The sequence below is a fragment of the Phaethon aethereus genome (genome assembly GCF_964289735.1).
Source record: "Phaethon aethereus genome assembly, chromosome: 13".
NCBI classification, from domain to species: Eukaryota; Metazoa; Chordata; class Aves; order Phaethontiformes; family Phaethontidae; genus Phaethon; species Phaethon aethereus.
Window position 1 is genome coordinate 11,125,310 of NC_138589.1, and position 23,492 is coordinate 11,148,801.

The 23,492-nt window shown below is 37.0% G+C and overlaps 1 protein-coding gene across 1 annotated transcript; it reads left to right on the top strand.

Annotated features, from left to right (window-relative positions):
• Positions 1-3,065: 3,065 nt before the first annotated feature.
• Positions 3,066-19,310, top strand: ZNF507 (zinc finger protein 507; the record flags this gene model as incomplete). Its single annotated transcript, XM_082005503.1, has 5 exons — positions 3,066-5,189; positions 6,361-6,466; positions 11,919-12,033; positions 18,677-18,811; positions 18,947-19,310. 5 exons carry the CDS (start codon positions 3,066-3,068, stop codon positions 19,308-19,310), a joined length of 2,844 nt encoding a protein of 947 aa, XP_081861629.1.
• Between the last annotated feature and the right edge of the window lie 4,182 nt (positions 19,311-23,492).

Below are 23,492 nucleotides of genomic sequence, written 5' to 3' on the forward strand. Positions count from 1 at the left end.
TCCCGCCGCAGGAGGGTCCCGCGAATCGCGGCCAGAGGTCCCCGAGCCGGGGCAGGGGCTCCGCTGCCTGGGAGCGAGAGTTGGCAGCGCAGCGCTCCCGCTGATGAGGTTTCCCTGCCCTCGGGAGCCGCGGGCTGATCAGACCGGCCTCCGCGAGGTGGATCGTTGTGCAAAGCGGTGGCTGGCTTTTCCTGGGCCTGGAGGCGTTTCACCTGCCTCTGCCGTGCTGCTCGAGTGGGTGTTTGACGCGGGAGGCACGGGCAGCTCCAGCGCGGGGGCGTTTTCCTCTGGTCTGGATCTTCCACTTCGGGCCCCTTTGCCATCCCCAGCCCCGTCCTCTGGTGCCCCTGTGGGCTGTGTAAAGGGCACGTGCTGGCGCAGCCATTTGTCAGAGTGAAGTTTTACGTCGTGGGAGATTGAACCAGCTTTGTTCTTAGCGAAAGCGGTGTACTTACTAAACACGATATTTGTGTACAATTCTTAATCATCCCTCTAAAAACCAAAGTCTGCAGCAGCAAGCATGAAACGTACTCTAAACAGAAGGGCATTAACGCATGTATAGTATACCATAGTTACACGTCTGATGACTTAACATCGGCTACAAGCGTCCGGTGCACCTGAAAGCACTCACTCGCTCTGTTTTGGGTTTTGACATAGCAATAGTATGTCGCAGCGTTTTTCTTCTATGCTCTGTCGAGGATCTGTCCTCTTAGTTTCTATGCAGCTTCCAGATGAAAGAGGTAGGGGAAATATTTGCCTATTGAGCATTACCTACAAAGTGTTAAAAGTACCCAGTACAATTTAAAGTAGCACCATGTACTTATGATTTGCCTTAACTCACTCTCAAATTGCAAATAAGTAGACATTATTCCTTTGAGCACTTCATGTAATGTTAAATCTGCTTTCAGGGAAAAAAAGCATACTTGTTTACTTTTCATAATGGTTTTTAAACATATTACAGACAGTATGAAACAAACAGCAAAGTATTTTTGTCTAACTAAATAGGATGCTTTTCAAATAATAATCTTGAACCTCTTTCAAGTTAGTAGATAATTGGAGATATTATATGAAAGGGATAAAATTTTTCTTAGCAACATAGACGAGAGTTAGTCATTCGGTATACTGCACCAAACAGATAATAGAAATTGAAGCAGAAAATGTACCTCAAGACATCTGCTAGTTTATATTAAAAAAGTCAAATACTTGGATGTTTCAGATTAGTAGTAAATCTGTGGATACATACATTGATTCCGGTAATAAGACGATACTAAACTTGAATTAAAGAAGCAGGCTATTTGGCATACTCTTACGTAAAATGATAGTTATTTGTTTTTAATATATTATTTTTTTTTATTTCTATCTCTTCCAATTGACCTACTGTTGCAGTGCAGTATTGATTATTTTTAATCTGCTTACATAGTTCCAGCTAAAGGCATAAGGCCTTAAGTTGCTTAGTTTTCTAGTTGTCATGGATCCAACTGCCCTATGGCTTCATTTATATTTTATTAATTTTTCGATTTTAATATACATTTTAGCCATTACCAAGTAAATATTCTTCAAACTAACACTGAAAAATAATAACATTGAAGAGAGTAGTCTTGTCTCTCTTAATGATTCAGAATTGACAAATATTGCTGCATTTTCAACTTGAGAAATATTTTACATGAGCATATTCACATATGAAGTGTGAATGATATTAGCATTGGTTTTATTGATAGTTCTGATGATAGCACGAACTGTAAGTTGAATGGCAAATAAAGGTAACTTGAGTAGTTCTGCCCAGAATTTTTCTGCAGTAGGAAAGGGGCACCACAGAACCCACTCTTACATGTCTGTTCATTATATTGCTGTATACTAAATCCATAAATAGAGAAAAGTGGATTTCATGGCTCTTTAGGACCCGTTTTGGAAGTTCTGGTTTGGCCTGTGTACTTTTCTCGCGAAAAAAAAAAATCCACATGAAAGAACTTGGGATACTTCTTTTATCAGTCATCCCTGAAAATGTATCTGGCATCTCTTTATATTCTAAATTTTATTTATAGTATATAAAAATATTTAGAGTATAAAATATATGTGTGTATATATATAATGGAACTTGAATAGGTTATTTTTAGACAGTCAGAAGTAAATTCCACTGTAAGACTTTTAATCCAGCTCCTCCACCCCTCACCCCACAGCTTCGCCCACATCACAAAGTATGTTTTCATGTAATTTATACGTATTGGCTTCTAGTTTAACCTCTAACAGTCCCACATTACTGCCTGTGGTTTATGGTTAGAAATGTTTAAAGGAAGTGTAAGTGGAAATAGTTATTGCCTTCAGCTTTCCCTCAAAACAGAAAAGAATTACTCTTTATAACTTTAGTACCAATTGATTTTCCCTATGATTAAGGAATTGTAGAAAAAGCTACAATTAGTAGGTTTTCTATAAAATGACATTTCTAATAAGAAGTATGATTTGACATTTGAATGGGCTTTAATATAGTCATAGTGAAATGACTAATGCAAATAAATACCAGAATTACTTTATTTTCCTAACATTTCAAGGAAAAAAAATGCTTATTTTTGTGAATTATGTTGTTGCAAATTGTCATTTGCTTTAGGAGACATCAGTGGATCAAACTAGGTTAGGAATACATTTTCATATCATATCATGGCTTTTAAACATAAATATGCCTGTTACTGTTGATTGGTATATTTAAGTGTCTAGCATTCAAATGTATAGTCCTTGTAAAGAAAAAGACAAGACCTATAACAACGCTGGTCAGCCTCTACTTGAAAAATATTTATCTTGCCCTTGTACAACTTGGAGGTAGGCTGTTACGGGCTCTCTTGGAACTCTTCTGTCCAGCTGTTTGTATAGCGTCTACAGCGTCTACACTATCCACTAAATGTCCTCAAAATCTTTGGCTATTTATGTAGCCATTCTGAAAGTTTTCATGAAGTTAGTGGCATTAGGCTTCCATTTTTAGTAGAGGGAGAAATCTAAATAGTACTGGGTTGTATTTTTATTACTGTGCATGTACAAATGTTGATTTTTTTATAAAACCCTTTCTTCTAGGTATTATGGAAGAAGGAAGCAGTGTTGCAGTATTGATGCCAAATATTGGGGAACAGGAAGCTGTGCTGATTTCGGAAACAGTCATTGGCCCAACGCTGCAGAACAGTGAAGATCAGGGAAAATGTAAAACTGATCCACTAATCCATGTTATCCAGAAACTAAGCAAAATAGTGGAAAGTGAGAAGTCACAAAGATGCCTTTTAATAGGGAAAAAACGTTCCCATCCTAATGCGTCTGCACAGTCCTTTGACGCAGACGATCTGTGTGAAATCCCGGCTAAAGCAATTGAGCTATCTGTTATTGCTACTAAAAAGACTGAAGAGTTACAAGCAGATTATTTTGTGACTGATTGTCTCCCACAAAGCAAAAAAAAGGTGACGTGCTACCAGTGTAGTCTATGTAAGTTTCTATCACCTTCTCTCTTAACACTACAAGAACATATAAAACAACATGGGCAGAAAAATGAAGTGATATTAATGTGCTCAGAATGTCATTTTGCTTCCAAAAGCCAAGAAGAACTTGAATCCCACTTCCAAAATTACCATGAGAATGATGGTAAAAATAGCATCCAGCCAAAAGTGCAGCAATGTGTAAATGTCGCAAGTTCATTTTTGCAAGGGCCAGTGGAAGGAAGTGTCAAATCAGGGACTGATCAGGCAGGAAATCTGGAATGTAAAGATGTAACTCAGTCTACTCATATGCCTGAAATGGGTAGGAGAAAATGGTATACTTACGAGCAGTATGGCATGTACCGGTGTTTAATTTGTCGGTACACCTGTGGTCAGCAAAGAATGTTGAAAACACATGCTTGGAAACATGCGGGTGAGGTTGATTGCTCCTATCCTATCTTTGAGGAAGAAAATGAAACTACCAACTTGTCAGAGATGGTTGTAACTCACACACCTCAGAGCGTGGATACAGTTGTTCTTTCTTTGGAAAACAATGAACTTGATATCCATAGTGAACCTTCCCTTCAACTTCAGATTTGCAATTCTGAGCAACTGTCATGTAAATCGCCAGTACGAACAAATGTAAAAGAGGAGGAGATGTTAAATCATTCTGTAGTGCATTCTCCTACTAGAGAGGTTTTAGAGGAGACTGTATCGGATACAGAACAGGATAATACGATAACTGATAGCCTACTTTCATCAGCACAGAAAATCATCAATTGTAGTCCAAATAAAAAGGGTCATGTTAATGTAATAGTAGAGCGTTTGCCAGGTGCTGAAGAAAGTGTCTTACAAAAGCCCTTCTTGATGAACACTGACATTGAAACAGAAAAAAAATTCATCTCGGAGGAGTCCCATGTTACCTGTGAAGAAACTGATGAAGTTTATCATTCAGATGAAATTCAAGAGGTAATAATAGGATGGAATAATAGTGAGAAGAAAGATAATGAGTTAAGCTCTAAAAACGTAACAACTGATGAAAATGTGCCTCCTGCACGAAGAAGGACAAATTCAGAGTCTTTACGACTGCACTCACTGGCTGCAGAAGCTCTTGTTACAATGCCTATCAGAGCTGCCGAATTAACAAGGTCTAGCTTCAGGACTCTGACTGGAGAAGATGCTGTGGATGCAGGTGCAGGACAGGGAGAAGCTGATGGCCCATGCATGCCTCATGCTAAAGTGGTATCCTCACATAAGGATCCTTCAGAGGAGTTTAGTGGCTTAAACCAAAGTGAATGTGCAATAGTTGAGATACAGAAAGAAAGGCCAGAGTTATCAGAAGCACCAATTAAAATGGGCATCAGTATGTCACTACTCACTGTCATTGAAAAACTGAAGGAGAGGACAGATCAGAATGCTTCTGATGATGACATTTTGAAAGAATTACAAGACAACGCACAATGCCAAAATGCAAATGATGCAAATATTCCTGGAAGTAACCTAGTAGAATATATACCTAATGTAGATCGACCCTACCGCTGTCGCCTCTGCCATTATAGCAGTGGTAATAAGGGCTACATAAAACAACACTTGAGAGTCCATCGTCAGAGGCAGCCGTACCAGTGTCCCATCTGCGAACACATTGCTGACAATAGTAAGGATTTGGAGAGCCACATGATCAACCACTGCAAAACAAGAATGTATCAATGCAAGCAATGTGAGGAATCCTTTCATTATAAGGTAAAGTTCTTTCCTGTGCCTGTCTCTAATAGCTAAATAACCTATTTTGCTATGTTTTTAATAACTGGTGATCCCTCTTTCTAACTTAATTCCGTCTGACATCCTGGCTTCATTGTCATTGCAATTGGCGATTATTGCCAGCAGCACTTTCTGAATATACAATTCAGCTATAATTATTTTGCTTTACTCACTGAAATAAACTTGCTTCCTCACGCAAGTTATTTTCCTGAGAACCATCTTATGGACATATTAATATCATGTTGTTTTTCTGCCCACGTGTAGCAACTACAGGAAGAAATGGAAGCCTCAGAGAACTTAAGAGTTGAAACTTCAAAAGAATGCTCAAACGTGCCTGCTAGTTGTGTGTGCAAAAGTAATCATGGCATTTGGGGGTAACATGAGACACTTTGAAGCAGAAATTCTTGTCTTTTTTCCTCTGTTGTTGTGTTGGTCTGGGTGTTCTGTAGAACTGAGATCTGAGAGATTACACACCAAAGCAGAATAATGCATTTCTGCCATTTTTATAATAGCTATTTTAAGCATTAGTGCTGGTGAGTGTGTTCCTATGTACTCAGCTCAGTACTCAGGAGTATAGAATAGATAGCATCAGTATCCAGACGTAGAACTGAAACTCTTGTAGGCAATGGTAGTGCAAATTTTCCTATGTTTACTGTTGTTTAGTACTGGTTTGAAAAAATGTACAGGTAGGGTAGCAAAAGGCTCTCTCTCCCCTCTCCTGCCCAAGCAAGCAGAAACAGAAATAACATATTCTTAAGACACTAGGCAATACGAAAATTGAGTCAATTTTCACACAAGCCATCCTCAAGCCTCTAATCTAATACTGCTTTTGGAGTATAATAATTTTGGAGGAAGAACCGTTTGCCACTTGTCTATGGGAATGGGGGAAGAAGGAAATTTATTTTCTAAATAAACACAAATCATATAATCCTCTCAGTCACTCTCATCAATCCTTTACGTTATTAATTAATGTTATTTATGGTATTTTGTTTCTTGTAAAATTACCTGAGGGATAATCTGTATATATGTTAATACACATTTTGTAACAATTATCATGAAAACTTGAGTAACGATGTCACGAATGATTGCAATATTTGAAGTGACCAGTGTATGTTTGTAGTGTATATTTAAACATGGGAAATTGTTTTTTCAGAGCCAACTGCGAAACCATGAAAGAGAACAACACAGTCTTCCAGATACCTTTTCAACAGCTACATCTAACAAACTAATAGTTTCCAACGAAGTAGATGAAAGAGAAGGTACCACTTATATTTACACTTGAAATTACAAAAGTCACTCATAACATTACTTCTGTTTGCTACATTTGTATAAGACTGGTTTTAAGATCTCGTTCATGCTGAAACGTTTCCATGCCTGCTCATAACCTTAAATGTATGTTCTTTTCAGTGTGCAAAACTTACCAGTCAGTTCTGAGATATCTTACTGACATTTATTGGTAGGTAAGACATTTGGAGCCCTTGTAATTGGACCTTGTATTTCTTCTTCTGAAAAACAACTGGTATGGAGTATTAGTCTGAACTCTTAAGAAAAAAATGGTTTTTTCCTTCCTTCAGCAGCTACAGTATTTTCTGAATCACCTACAGTAAAGAAAGCCTTTTTTTAAACTCACTGTAGTAATGTAGTTTGCTGTCAGCATATATGTACAATACTGTCTATTCCGTGTTTAGAAATTTCTGCTTAGTTGTGGTAATGCCCAAAATGAGTCGTTTGGTTTAGCCCTAGAGAGGCAAACTTAAGCATTCTAAAAATGCAACCTGTATCTGTAATAGTTGCCAGGGTAACAATAGGTATGTATTTTTTAAATGTTTAACTGTGTATCTGCTTATAATTTAGTAGTGTTTGTTTTAAAAACAACAGCAACAAAACCCAAATCCTTGATGCGTTAAGGTAGTGAAATAGGGGGAAAAAAAGCTAAAGGTTGAAGAAAATGTGGTCTTAAAATCCTTTGAGTATCCTGGAGGCTTGATATTTACTATTGCAACTTGAATGCATCTTCTTCTTCGGTGAGTTGAAGTTACTGGAAATATTTACAGCATTTTTATTCTGAAAGCAACAATGTAATTACTATTATTTTGCAATTCTAGAGCACTGTGGAAAAATACTAGTAATTATATCACCTCTCAACAACTGTGGGCTGAGGTATTTCGATTTTGTGCCCGTAGCTCTTCTCTGTCCTAACTATGGTCACTTGTTTGTTTAGGTAGCAAAATGTGCACCGTAATAGCACTTAGACTGCAGGTGAAATTTCTGGGTTCTGCTCTCACCGCTACAGCTGATCAGTGAGTGCAAAAGTAATCACTGAAACTGATGCAACTACTTGTGAAAAAATGTACTAACCAGCCCGAGCCAGGGTGGACGGCTTGAACCACTGACGATTTGTCCAAAGCAACATGGTACATGTCAGAATAGAATGCGACCCTTAACTCTCGACTTCTGGTCTCTTAGCTCATGCCGCCTCTTTTTCTGGCTTTCAGTATACAAGTTAGAAACTTAAAAGTTAACGACCTTATCAGCCTTAGGTAGAACGACCCTTCCCAACTCCTTTTTGCTCTCATCAATGCAGCAGGCATTTAAATTGAGGAGATTGATCTGTAGTGCTTATTACATCCCTAAAACCTAAGCCTGAGCGAGCCATCTGAAGTCAGGGGGAGACGGGAAGAAGGCCAGGGAGGGTCTGCTGGTAGTGGGAACATTCCCCATTAAGTACTGGGGTTTTTTCTTCAGAAGAAATAGCACAGATGTTTCAATGGAAGTGATAGGAAAGAAAACATTCTTAGTTTATCTGGTTATCTATAAGCACAGCTTGGACTATTCTGACAACGTTTGGTTTCTTTTAAACAAATAATTTTAAAGATTTCATGATACAGGAATAACGGCCTTGCAACACCTGAAATATGTCAGATTTTGGGGAATACTGTACCTTTTCAGTTGAAGTCCTGTTAAGGTGACTGAAAATGAAGATGCCTATCTGCTTTTGAAAATAGTGTGTTTTAATAAGGTGGTTTTAGAGCTTATATCCTGATCTTGTAACTTAACTTCCATGAAAGAGGAGCCCCTCTTCAAGAAAACTGCCTGCTTTCAATTTAATTACCTTAGAGATTTTTTTAAAAAATATTTTTTGCTCATTATTATCTTATAAAAGTGTTACAGCCATGCACTTTAATTGATTGTTTACACCACATGAAATTTAGTAATGTGGCTTGAATGAAAACAGTTCTCCTTTTAAACTTTTATTAACCCATACTGTGGAATGCTTAAATTATTTCAGAACCAATTTATAATCAAATTGCAACACCACTGCTGTACAGCAATCTCTTGTCAAACAGATGTCATCCCTATAAAGCGACACAGAACAAAGACGTTTATGGCATAGCATCTGTTTATGTGAAAGATGCCCGAGCTGGAACAGTTTCATTTCTTGTTTATGAAATAGTTAGTCCTAAAAGTCTCTTTATTCATCATGGTTGTACAATAAATTAAAAGGGAGCATTATGACACTGGATATGATCAGATTGTAAATGTCGAATAATGAAGGAATAGGGTAATAAGCAGCATTACAGGAGCACCTGTTACTGCTGCTAGAATAAAGATCTGTCATTTCCATGTTCACTTTTAAGAGACCTGATATTCTCCATCCAGAAAGCACAAAAGGCCCCAAACGCCCAAGAAAAAAGCCAATGGTGGGGGTGGGGGACGTGACTGCTATTTTGCAACAGCGAGACCTTATATGATATATTATAATTTATATGCATTTTGTTGAAGGAATAAATATAAAGTAGCGATTAGTATAAATAATTGCTCCTAAGTGTGTGCTACTGGGTGGTTAGCCACTTATAACTATGCAATAGATAATATGTTTGCATAACGCTTTAAAAATCTCATTAGACACTGTTTGTTTTAAGCTGCCTGCCCGATAAAATACCAAATTTGTAACAGAAAATACATTTGGAAGCAGTTTATTCTAAAGCTGCAGAATTTAAGATGGAAAACGCATTCAAGTAGAGCTTGCAATAGCTTAACCTTCACACAACCCCTGCTCTCCCATAGATCTGCAGCCCAGTAAGTGTCTCTGTATTCTTTTGAGGTCTTCTACATAAATGTGCCCTCATAAAAAAATAATTGTAGAAATATAAATTCCAAAGTCTGTAAGTATATAATTAAGATTGTTTTCATAATTGACATTAAAGAAAAAAACTAATAAATTTTACTATATGAGGATATTGTAGGAAAAATTCTGATATATTTTGCTTTAAGGTTGACTTGCAAAGAGTGCACGTTATATATTACCTCCATATTATTTTTTATAAAAATGCTAGAAAAGTGAGCACTGTGTCATGTTTTAAAGTAAAAATATAAAATAATTTTTATTTTATCTTGGTACACACAGAATTATTCAAATTTTATTTCAGACTGTCTTTCTTTTGGATTGCTATTTTATTTTCTATGACATGCTATATATTCTTGAGAATAACATTCCTGGGTTATCAGCCCCACCTAATTATTTTGCATCTGGAACCAAAAGTGCTACATTTTGGAGTGAAAGTTTAATTAGTAATTTTCCCTTACTGTTTAAGTTAGCTGTGTGACTGTATCCCTCAGAATAATATCTCTAAAACTTTTTTTGACATAAAAGAGTTTTACCATAAAGATGCTTAATTGTTGCTTCAATAATGGAAAGATTCAGTCTGGGTAATTGCAACCCAGCATCATCAAGAGGAAACTCCAGAACAAAATTATCTTTTCAAAACCCGTTCAGTATTTTGGACTCAGGAGACGGATCTTCTGTTTTCGAGATAAACTTTACAGTGCCTTCTGAGTTCAATCTGCTTGTCTCATTCCTCTCTTCTTTAGCTAAAAAGAATTGGAATTCAGGAGGTGATAAAGGAGGGGGTTTCGCTCAGTTTTTGCTACTCCAGACTGGACAGAAGTTCATCGTATTTAGACCTAAGCAGAGATGTGTCTAAAAAGTCTACTTTCCATCTTTTTGGGCAGTCACTTATTTCAAATGTCAAGCTTGTCTGTCTTCTCAAACTGCAAGTTGGAACGGTGGCAGACAGACCCTCCTCTTGGTGTGTCATGGACCTTCAGTGCTCTTGACCTTGACAAGCCTTTAACAGAATTCTTCAGGATTCAGAATAGAGGGATCCCATTTGGGAAATCAGAACTTACCTTTTTCAGGGAGGGGAGTTATTTTTGGGTTGGGGAAGAGCTGGGAGGCCTGGGAAGTAGATCACCTGCTGATATTATTGGAGTTCTTGAAGGCAATATCTACTAGAAAACATCCAGCTAATACAGCCATTTTATTCCACCTAGGATCTTCTGGTGTATCCTACTAGTAGTAAACCCTAATGATTTGTTTGTGCTGGCGATGTGCTTCATATGAGTATGAAGAGTTTCTGAAGTCTGTTCTTGCAAGATTTAAGCTTTACATTTAAGCCACACATTATTTATTGAATTGTATATTTATTTTGGTTTGTGGGTGTACTTTCGTAATGATCTTTACCCACCAGAGAAGTTCGCCAAGGATCTCTATCAGTTTCTTCAAAGCCCGTGTACATAAGTGAAAGTAATGGCTTGACTGTTCAGCCAGCTACCAAGAATTTGGTGTAAAGATAAAATGAACTCGAGCACCTTACTTGCACTTGGGGGGAAAAAAAAAGTAGAATTAATTGGACTAGTGAAGAGGTTAGATGATAAAACAAAACCCTTTGATTTTAGTTTGATGTTTCTTCTGGCAGTAGTGCTGATTTAAACAGCTCCAAGATTGGTGTTCCGTCCTGTTTCTGTTGTCCCTTCATTTGGGGAGTGCTTGAAGGCTGCATGATAGGCTGGAATAGGAAAATGACCTGCATAAAAAATACCATCCCTCTTCCCAAATGGTAATATTTTAACGCAAATCAGTTCCATTATTCAGTGACGGAGCAGGAATAGGGCTGCTTAAGTCTGCACACTTACATCTCAGAAATACTCAAAACTGTGCACTTGCGGGCACACATTTTCCTATGTTAAATTAGTTATTAGCCTTTGTCTCTGCAACCATTAATTTTTCAGGAGTCACTTTCATCCTAGAAAGAAAAAATTATTTTTGTTACAATTGCTTTTCAGTAATTTGGAGAAGTTCCAAATGATTTCTTAACACATCTGGTCAGTACCTAATTTTTTCATCATCTCAGATCCTTCTGAAAGTGTATGTGGATGATAAAAGAGGATTTAGATGCTTTGGGAGGCCTTTCACTTTTCTGTGTTTGCCAGTTTGAAACTTGTCCTTTCTCAGTGCCCATCTTTTCCTTTGATTTGATGCATTCTGCAAAGCGGTGAAACTGCTGGTTTCAGCAGTTCCCACATTTTATCACCTTTTGCTGTAACACAGGATTTTAACCCACCTGCAGGAAGAAGGGTAGTGTCTGCATAGAGAGGAAGACTGCATTTTTGTAAAATCGTAATAATTCCAGTGAATGGTAGGGCGAATGCAGAACAGCATGGTAAATAAACTTTACCTTTATCATCGCTATGTCCATTGCCAGTTTGCTCCAGATATTTTAAAAGAATTAAATATTTATAGAAATTTAAAAGTATTACTTTAAAATGTTAATTCATGTGTCATGGTTCAATTGTGCTGAAATTATCACCTGAAAACTCCTTACAATGCTGAATGCAACTCTCTAAAATAATGGATTTTGTTTCATATAGGATGCAAGTCTTCAGTTCAGAAACTGTACAGATGTGATGTATGTGACTACACAAGCACAACTTACGTTGGTGTACGAAATCACAGACGAATTCATAACTCTGATAAGCCATATAGGTAAGTGTCTCAATTATTGCTGCCTAATGCCATGTGCCTGGTTTACTTGTTTTAACTAAAAAGGTTACTTAATTGCTTATGCAATTTTGAAGGTACTGTTAAAGAATTTCAATTACATAATTTTACGGCAAATTTGAAGGAGCCACACTTGCTGGTTAACTCAAACTATGTAATTAAGATTTGCTAACTTTTCCAGGATGCATCTTTTGCTATAGCAATCTACTGCTTGTTTTCAGTTTGAAGCATTCAGATCTGGAAAGGGTGATAACTACATGGCAATATTGAACTTTGGCCAATAGTAATAATATATTTCTCAAAGCCCTTGCACGCTTAAGTTCATTTTGGATTTGCTGTATTGGAAAGTGTTCTCCATTGTCATATTGGTACTTTGCATGTTGGCTTCTACCGAGTGTGGCAAAATTCTGCCCTTCGTCTTGTTGCCAGTCCCCACATCTTTTTCACAGGTTTCAAACAATATTAACACGCTCACTTAGGATCAGATTTTATAACTTTCTACAGGGTGTTATATGGATTTATATAGAAACTTTGATAGCTAAAATCCATGTCATACTATAGCTCAGGTCCCCAGCAGAAAAATAAATCATGTATTTTTCTATTGGTTGCTGCATAAACTCCTGCAAATTCAATCTATGCTCATTCAGCGTGGATCTCTGTCCCTCTCTAGTGGTTAGAAAATAGATCCAAGTTAATAGAATTTTTGAGCTAGTATACTTCCATCTTTTTAATACAAATTCTGGAAACTCAACACCTTGAAATGCTGAGCTCAGCCAGGGACTTTCTGTTTTGGATAAACAAAACCAGAAGATGTGTTGTATTTTGATTTGTGCATTATAATGATATCCCATAACACTAGTAAAAATTTGCAAGATGTTTGCTCAGAGAGTAAATGTGGAATACAACAGAATCTTCCCTATTGCCATTATTTGTTAGTGGGGTTGGAACAGCAGATACTGTAGAGTGTCCTGTATATGGTAGTTTTCTGAATTGGTGTTAGCCAGCCTGTTCATTTAGAAACCCTTGAAAATTTTCCATTGGTGATATAGACAGCTGCATACTAAATTTAAGCCTACTGATCTGGCTTGCTTTTCTTATTCTTTTTTCATAAACCCCTTAGACAAATCTGCAGACCTGGTAGGATACTCAGCCACAGCTCAAAAACCGTAAAGATTTAGTATTTATGGTATTTCTCCCTCTGAAGCATGTATTCCTCAAGCCTTTCGTAGTATCAGATAGCAACCTACTATATTGCTGCCATTTTTATAGCTGTAAACATATTTTATTATTTGTTTGATAAAAATTGCTGGCAATTAAACTGTATAGCCTCCAATGATGCATTTTTGTAGATTTGATACCTTCTGGATTTTGATACTGCACAAATCACAGAATCATTAAGGTTGGAAAAGACCTTCGAGATCATCAAATCCAACCATTAACCCAACACCACCCAACACCACCCCTAAACCATGTCCTGAAGCGCCATGTCCACATGTTTTTTGAACACTTCCAGTGATGGTGACTCCACCACCTCCCTGGGAAACCTGTTCCAATGCCTGACCACTCTCTCAGTGAAGAAATTTTTCCTAATATCCAATCTAAACCTCCCCTGGCACAACTTGAGGCCATTTCTTCTTGTCCTGTCACTAATTACTTGGGAGAAGAGACCAACACTCTTGTCGCCACAACCCCCTTTCAGGTAGTTGTAGAGAGCGATAAGGTCTCCCCTCAGCCTCCTCTTCTCCAGACTGAACAACCCTAGTTCCCTCAGCCGCTCCTCGTAAGACTTGTGCTCCAGACCCCTCACCAGCTTCGTTGCCCTTCTCTGGACACGCTCCAGCACCTCAACATCCTTCTTGTAGTGAGGGGCCCAAAACTGAACACAGTATTCAAGCTGCGGCCTCACCAGTGCCGAGTACAGGGGCACGATCAGTTCCCTACTCCTGCTGGCCACACTATTGCTGATACAGGCCAGGACGCGGTTGGCCTTCTTGGCCACCTGGGCACACTGTCGGCTCATGTTCAGCTGGCTGTCAACCAGCACCCCCAGGTCCCTTTCCGCTGGGCAGCTCTCCAGCCACTCCTCCCCAAGCGTGTAGCGTTGCATGGGGTTGTTGTGGCCGAAGTGCAGGACCCTGCACTTGGCCTTATTAAACCTCATACAGTTGACCTCTGCCCATCGATCCAGCCTGTCCAGATCCCTCTGCAGAGCCCTCCTGCCCTCCAGCAGATCAACACTCCCACCCAACTTGGTGTCATCTGCAAACTTACTGAGGGAGCACTCGATCCCCTCATCCAGGTCATCGATAAAGATATTGAACAAGACCGGCCCCAGAACCGAGCCCTGGGGAACACCGCTTGTCCTTTCAAAAATAAAGTTAGCAATCTCAAGTATCCTGCCATCTCAAACTGTTTCACACTATAGACCAGACTTAGTAAATATTGGACATTTTACCATTCCAAAAAAAAGAAATAACCAAAGTCCTAAAAAATACTCAGAGTTTTAGCTGAGCTCAGTGGCTTTGGTTTCAATGTGTTATATACAAGGAGCTTGTGTGGTAGTATATTGATATTTATGAATAGCATAGTATTTTCTGTAATACTTTGGGTTCTAAATCTGTGGATCTAAATCTAGATCCAGACTGTTTTATGTATTGTTTTTATACAAAGATATTGTGACAGAAGTAAAGAAATACAAATTTAGACAGCATGATGTGAAACACTTGTCTTAGAGCACTTGAATCTGAATGTGTTGATCTTGTCCCTGACTTCTACTTCAGATATAATGCTCTGAAACTTAGATGATTTATTACCAAATAGATAGTTTGCCTTTTAAAATGTCATGGTAAGCACGGCTGTTGCATTAAGTAGAACAGGTCTTGTTGAGGAATAAGACTCACTTCTAAATACACTGCGTTCTCTATAGCTCTTACGGTCGCATTTTGCCTTTGCATAACATAGCCAAGCCACTTGCATCAGGGCTGCATCCATTCAAGTGTATCCACATCTCCCTTATATTTTGTGGTGCTTACCAACTTCAGTTGGACGTGCATAAGATAGATGTCAGGAAGGAACACAGTCCATATGCCTAGTGATTCTTGCACAAAAGTGGAGGCTTTTTTGGGCCACAAAAGATTCTCACAGTCCAAAAATTGAAAGTTAATGTCATCACTTGGACTTCTGTAATTATTGTTAGTCTTTAACTGTAGTCTTTCCAGATGCCTTTGCTTTCTCATAGATTTTTATTTCTGGAATAGTGTTAGCAGTTAATTGTCAGATTAGTTTACTTCTTGTTGTTTCTTTAGATGTCGAGTATGTGACTTCGCCACCACAAATATGAATAGCTTGAAATGCCATATGAGGCGCCACCCCCAGGAGCATCAGGCAGTGCAGCTAATGGAACAGTACAAGTATGTAACAGTTCTCATTTGGAAAAAAGCTGTGATAGTAGTGATTTTGTTATGTTAAGATATGAAGCAGAGTTCAGATTCTGTTCTTTTCCCTCGTAGATTCAGAATTTTTTCCAGTGACTTTTTTTTTCTTTTTTGAGAGAGAGAGGAAGAGATTTGCTGTGGCATTCCCAGGTGATGTTTATGCTAGCTAATTACACATGTCCATAACCTCCCTCCGGTACAGTATCCAGCTTTTTCTTTCCAGAATGGGGTTGCATATAAACTGCCTATTGCAAGTAGATTCTGGACTGTGTTAATTACCAAAGCATGCCTGGAATTGTTTGGGAGAATGCATGTGCCAAAACCATGCTAGGGGCACTTCTAACATTTGACGTTATAGATTGTTAAATTCCAGTACCCAGGAATGTTCTCTGGCTTTGTTTAATATCCCAGTCTAGGCACAGTCTTTGCATATACATGTTAGTTAGAATCCAGATTGGCATCACACTACCCTTGTTAAGAATTAGTATGAATAGTCATTATGTTTTAGTGATGAGTGTTCTTATAGTCTGTCCATAGATACGCGTGGGTTTTTTATATATATATATATATATATATATATATGAGAAAGTTGGTGCAAATATGTGCAATTTTTTACTACTAATTTGCAACAAGAAATAAAAACTGGGAAAGGAAAGAAAATCAGGAATATTCTGAACATTTCTTAGTGGAAGATTTTAAAGGCAATAGGAAGAATCCAAGTAAAGCACATTCACAGAAGGGTTTCTTCTTAAGAAAATCTGCTTCTACAATTTCAAAATCCTGCCACTGTATTCTTCCCAAAAATATTCTCAGTAGCATTAAGTTCTGTTTCCTCTGCTGTCATACTTCATACAGTATCACTGAGTGCTCTTAGTATTGCCAAAGATTACTAAAACTTCCACACTTTGGTCCCTGCATCCCCAAGGAAATAGTCTATGAAAAGCTGCAAGATAATTGTTTCCACAGTAGATGAGTTTAGGATACACTCAAAACAGTAAAGTTTAATAATTCAACATAAGTCAACCAGAAGGGCAAATCATGCTATAGAATTGAAAGGGTTCTACTACTACTAAACTCAATGTCAAATAATTTTGTTTCTCTGGGAACGTCTTGCATATACTGTAAATACACATTAAGTATATGATCATAAAGTGTAATGCATCAGGCTAAAAGCTGTTGAGTTTCTGTGTCTTTGATTTTTTGTATGCTAAAGCAGTCAAGAGCATTTGGCTTGTGATACTGTTCTCAGCAAAGTAAATCTGATTAGCAAATCACCTAAGTAAATTAATGTACTTCAAAAAATATAATTAAAAGAGATAAAAACAACCACTGAACTGTTGCTTCATTCACTGTGTTACCAGCCCACTGACCAAGCTGTGTTAGTGGCGTAGTAAAATCGTACATATAATAAGACTTGTGGAATGTATGTGCATATAGAATGGAATTAAGCTTATTTGTTGACTTTGTGTTTTGTAAATAAATTATTTTGGCCTAATTTTATTTATAAGTTAACTATAAAGTCTGCCTTTTATCTTGTTTGTAATGATGCCATTATTTTGTAACAGCCTTATTAGAAGTATTGAGATTCTCAACCTGAGAGTGAACTTGCCTATATTTAAAATCATCCATTTTTTTAATAAGGCTTCAAATTAGAAGGAAAAGAGAAAAATAGGATAGTACATTCCAAATCAAGTAATAGAGAAAAGTGGGCTAGAAGGACATGCCTGTTGTTCCCCAGCAGGACAGAATTATCTTGCTACATAAGCAAGGTAATGTACCATGCCTCCACCTAACTTGTGAGATTTTTGCTGTTCTCCACAATCTTCTGCTAAGCAGAAATACTTTCCTGTATATGATTATTTGCAAGGCACTTAAGGACTATATCCTACTGTCATTAAGAGAAGTGGTAAAACCTTACTGAACTGTAGTGTATAACACTGTTTTATGTAGGCGTTCTCGTGTTTCCAGGTTAGATTTCTGAAAAGGTCTTAAAAATTTACAAAAACTCACTAGTATAGTAGTCATTTTAACAGACTCATCATAGCAGAGCATATCAGGGTCACATCGCTTGAGCAGAAAACATCTTACTCTCATTGAGGAATGAGCTAGACTGAGATGCATTCCTAGCTATAACTTATTAGAACAAGGTCACCTTCGATTGATCCTGGTCTTTTCCATGTGATTTGCGAAACTGAAGACTGCCAGAGTAGCAGCTGGCTAAGCAAAGTAGCTTCCTCATCCAAAAGACAAGGAGCTACATCGTCTTTACCATGAGTACTGTTCTGCCCTGGAGTGATGTCATGCAGTATCACTCGTCTCCTTCATGCTGAGATTACTAATTTATCATCTTAGAAAACACTTGTAAAAAAACTCCTTTGTTGTATGTTCATGTATGAAAAAAGTTCTGTTGGATTTGATCAGTCTTGGGTTATTTGTGTCCATACATACACGCTACATCTCTATGTAAATAGGATTTATTCTTCAAGGTTTTGTTCTTTACTGTATAAGACAATGTCTTCTACGGAAATAGAAAATTTAGTCTTGTGGTACCCGAGCTGATGGAAAACTCCGTGGACAAAATTGTCACCTGTCTGAATCTCAGTTTGTGAATATATTCAGAATCTGACTGGACACTGTCCTTGACAACCTGCTGTGGCTCATCCTGCTTGAGCAGGTGGATTGGACCAGGTGATCTCAAGAGGTCCCTTCCAACTTCAAAAATTCTGTGATCCTTAAATAAACTAATATATGCTACCCCAGGAAAGACTTCATTAGTTAAATTAAAATTATCAGTGCTAATTACACAGCTCCTGCTTGGTTCAGAGCAATGGCAAAGATAGCTCACTACCTGCCTGCCAGATAGCACACTGATGTACTCTATGTTTCTGCAGTGATCAGCACTATTGCATTTTTGCAGTATTTAAACAGTTTTAACAGGCCAAGCAGATAAGATTTTAATTCAGTTGTTTAAGAAGTCAGAAAAAGAAATTATCAGACCCTAAATACAGTCTTACATTCCAGGACGAAACTTAGCAAATTTGACCTAGTTATGAAACTGAAAAGGGGGACCGAGAAGAGGGTTGGCACGATTCTCTCTGTTTACTTGTCCTTTTGGAAGAACTAATCCATTACTAAACTAATAAAATTTAACTTCTAAATGTTTCTCATTTTCCTTCTCCACCGTTTTTTCCTAGGTGTTCTCTCTGTGGATATGTATGTAGCCATCCTCCATCCCTGAAGTCCCACATGTGGAAACATGCAAGTGACCAAAATTATAACTATGAACAAGTGAACAAGGCTATTAATGATGCAATTTCGCAAAGCAGCAGGTACGTCTTGATTTACTTTCAAGCCCTACCATCTAGAATTTTCAAAGGATCCAACTCTGGTCTAAAATAAAGTTCCTGTCAAAAAGCAACAACTGTATGTTTTGATATTTGTTTTGGGGTTTATTATCATTTCAGGTTTCAAGGACAGCTTCCTGACAAAACCTTGTTAGAAGGCACAGATGAAAGTACAGCACCTATACTAGGAAGTTCAGACAACTTGGTGTCTTTTACAGAGTCTATTAACCAGACTACAAATGAAATTTCAGGTTCTGATGAAAATGAAAAACCTAACTTGATGAATACCTCATGCAGTTTAGAAAAGAACTCCACTCTACCCCATCTTGGCACAGAATACTGTGTTCTTCTCTTCTGCTGCTGCATTTGTGGTTTTGAGTCTACCAACAAAGAAAATCTGCTGGATCATATGAAAGAACATGAGGGTGAAATCATAAACATCATTCTAAATAAGGACCACAGCACAACTCAGAGCACAAACTAGGTGAAGCAGTGAGTTAAAGAGAGGGTATCCTAGCGTGAATATTTTCCTTCTTTGCTAATTTTTGCCTGAGACACTTGCTAAAGAGAAGAATTGCAAGCAAAACTTGATTTCCCATCCTGAGTCCTTGTTTCAGTAAGAGTACAATATTTTAAGCAGGGATCGATGAATCATTTAAGAGATAAATACAAAGAGTGGGGAATAGAATGATCCATTTTAACCTGTTATTTCTTTACATGGTGCCAAGAATGTAGGATTGTTGGGTTTTTTTTTCTTTTATTGTCAGGTACTAGTCAGTAATAACACATTACTACAGTACGTTAAAACCCAAAGGTATGAAAGCTTTGTATCAATTGAAAAGCTTTTTTCTTCCTCCCTCTTTGTTGTTTTCCAGTTATTTCAGCAAAGAACATTTTTACCCTCTTTTTTGAAACTGGCAACAGACCCGATAAAAATTTTACAATATGATTTCATAAACCCCACTGCGCGGATTCTGGAAGGCAGGGAGAGGGGAGGTGAGTGAGGGCATGTGTGCGCTTGTGTGCACACACAGGCACTTCGTTTTTCCCAGTCTATTTTTAAGGCCTTAGAAACTCCAGGTCGTCCTTCAACGACGACTGCTATCCTTTCTATCGATTTAGAGCAGCAGGAGCTGAAGATCCTAGAAGTGTTTTGCTAATAACTATTTGTCTGATTGGATCCTAACTAAAAAACTGCTATCTTTTGAATTGATAGTGTGTAAAAACATCCCTTCTAATAATGACCTGCTGTTTCTTAATGGTTTTCTTGACATATTCAGCAGGACTATTTAAAAAATTGCATATCATATATCACTTTTAATTTGTGGTGATTATTTTGCAGTATGTATGAGCAATGCTTTTTAATGAGAACAAGATATTAACAATAATTGCCACAAAGAGATGTAGATTAAACCTATGTAGATTCCTAAAGATGTAGGTGAGCACAAAGTGGGATTTTGAGAAATGCCTACATGCTTTGGAGTTCTTTGAAATCCCACTGGCTGTCTAAATTTCCCATTTGTCTGGAACAGCTGTAACTGTAGAAATAATTCACTGAAAGACACAGTAATCTTCCTGTAGAAAATAATATTTTTTTTTAAAAGGCAAACAATATTTTAAGCAGAAAATGTATCCAGTCACTTGTAGAATAAATTTTACTAGTGCATATAATACGGATTCATAAAGGGAATTAGGGATTACTTTGTTTTCCAAGAAACACATGGAAATCTCTCCCTTTTAAAGCCCTTAGCTTCTAAAATTAGAGTGCTGCTTTCTTTAATTCTTTTTTTTTTTTTTAAACAGTTACAGCAGTTTGCAATAGAAGACATTCATCTATGTATCAGTTTGCAATATTATTATACTGGCTAATTACCTGGCAGCTTTGTTGAGGTTATTTATAAAGTTGGCTACTTAAACTGTTTGAAATACGTGCTTCAATCAAGTGAAGTAGTAGCACTTCCAAAGAAGCCCTTTAGCAGCCAGGTTTAAACTTTCTAGTTCGGGCATGTATTTCTGTTTTTAATAAATGGCACATGCACAGAAGCATGCCTAGTTCCTGACATGGGGATGCAACTATCTGATTTTTAGTAGCTCATGACTTTAAAAATTACTTACTCTTAGAAAAAACAGTATTTTATGGTTATGTCATTTCATTATACATTTCTGCTAGCAGAAACAAGCCTCAACTGTAAATCTGAGAAGGTGGCATATGTAGTGTACAGTCCATTGCGCTATCGCTGACGAGAAGTGGCAAACGGGAAAAGAAAACAAGTCTTGTTACAACTTTATGAAGCAGCACAAAATCTAAAGGCCAGTGTAAAGGCAGTAAGATTCTAAGTACATTTTTTGTTTTCAAGTGATTTTCTCAATTTGACTTGTTCTTTCGGGTTTAATATCTATTATTTTGTTTATAAATTAGATAGCAGAAAGTACACGTTTTACTTTAAAAATTAGTCGGGATATAACGTCAAAGCATTTTTGTGTCAGATATTTGAGATCTTTTAAATACCTATGTGAAGTAAGTATACATTATTTTCAGTTAAAAGTTATTTTTCATATTCCTACAGATGGATTTTACATTTGAAACACATGATTTATTTACATTATCTCAAACTCAATTAGAGATAGTAAGCTTTTAATGGGATATTCATACTGTCTTATTGACAGCAATATTTTACCTTCAGTATAGAATTCATGTGAAAATAGTACATTATCTGGAATGTATCTCAACTTTCTCATTTAGAGATCCCATTTCTTGAAAAAATTAAAGGTACAACAAGATCCATAGTAACGCTAAACTACCGGTCAATATTCACAGAAACAATATTTTTGTGTTATTTTTGTGTAAAGCGATAATTTTTTTTAAGTTGCTCAGCTAGTGAAAGAAAAAAAGTTGAAAAATTTGCATTCATAAGCTAAGAAGGAGATGGCAGTGAACCAAGACTTATAAAGCAAGTAACTTTGAATCAAAATTAACAATTTTGGTGTACGTGCAAGCCACACTTGCAGCATTAAGTATAATGCACCGGGGCTCATTGTAATGGGATTACTAAGCAGGGTGCATCTATTCACAGTTGTTCCTTGCCATCCTGTTCCTTTTTTCTTTTTGACCATGTGTTCCTATAAAATACTAAATATTTTAATTTTAAAATCTAAATTTAAATTAAAAAAAAAACTAAGTAGAAAGTTAGTTGCCTCTCAATCCTAACAAATGCCAACAAATAAATTCTTTTCCATATTCACAGAGATCTTTTTTTTTAACTGTCTCCATGCTGCTTGCCATTAGTTACCCACTCACAATTCCCATGGACTTTATCAGAAGTTCTGCGTGTGAAGTAATTATAGTCTTAGTTTTTCTGAAAGCAAATTATTCCTCAGGTTATCTGCTTTAGAAAGTGTATGGGTGGCTTGGTTGCATGTTATGTAAGGGGTTTTAAGCACATTTCAAAGTAACCAACACTGCGGTCTTCCCCTTTCTTTGAGCTTTTAAAATATTTTCGGATCTCCTGTCACAGCGCTATCAGATGATGAGCTATTCACTTGCTGTTTGCTGAAGTTAGATTTTATTCTGTGATATGAACTGTAACTTGCAGCTTTGTTTTAAATGCCTATACTTCTACTAAAGAGAAAACTTCATTCATGCTAGATTATACTGATAAATAGGTGCATATTTCATCTTTCCGATTTATGCTTGGCCTGGAAAAATAGAGTGGGATTCAGTCAGAGTTACTGTATTTTCCCCTTTCAGAAGCACTTATTTAATCATTTAAAAAAATGTACAGTTGGTGCTCAAAGTAACATTTGTTAAGATATATTTAATAGAAATTTACATTTGCATTTGATATTCATGGACATGGGTACATGTATTTTTTTAAGAAAAGGTATTGTAACACTATGGCACTGCTTTTATAGCCAAAGTATAAAAAATTTAGAAAACTGACATGTAAAGACTGCAGTTAATTCTGATACTGTATCTTACTAAATAGGATGACTTTCATTTTATAAAATTATCCAGCACATTAAGCTGCATGCCTTAAGCTCTCTCTAGGATTGTGTTCCTGATAGATGACTGTTTGGAACTATGAAGCAAAGTCTGTAGTACTACTTTAACTACCTTCTGAAATACTGTACAATGTTAGAATAATTTATTTTGCTTTACAGGAGTTTGTCACGTATTGACTTAATATTGTATTTTGGTAATAAACTTTTTTTGTTAAACACTTTAGTCACTTTTATTTGACCTGTATGAAATATGAATATGGAAAATCCAAACACTGAACCAGTGTTTAGAGAGATGGGAATCTGTTTAAATCAAAAAGTATTTGAAATTTACTGCCATTTCTCACTCTCGTGTCAAGTTGTTACGGTTTTAATACTGTTAATACAAGTTTTATAAAAGTAAGTGTAATGATGAAATAGACTATTAAGTCAAAACATGTGTAAGCCTGCATGCAGTTATGATGGGACAATGCTGAAGGACAGAACTGCACTTTCAAAATTCATAATGAAGCTTGTGGGAATTTTTTCCCTAATGTAAATGGAGTGAAAGGCTTATGCAGCTTTTTTCAGGTAAGTGATTGACTCTTGCTTATCCATCACATAAGCTAAAACATATCTTGCAACCCAATTTTAAATATACAGCATATTTCTTGGCCTTGCTGAAGCT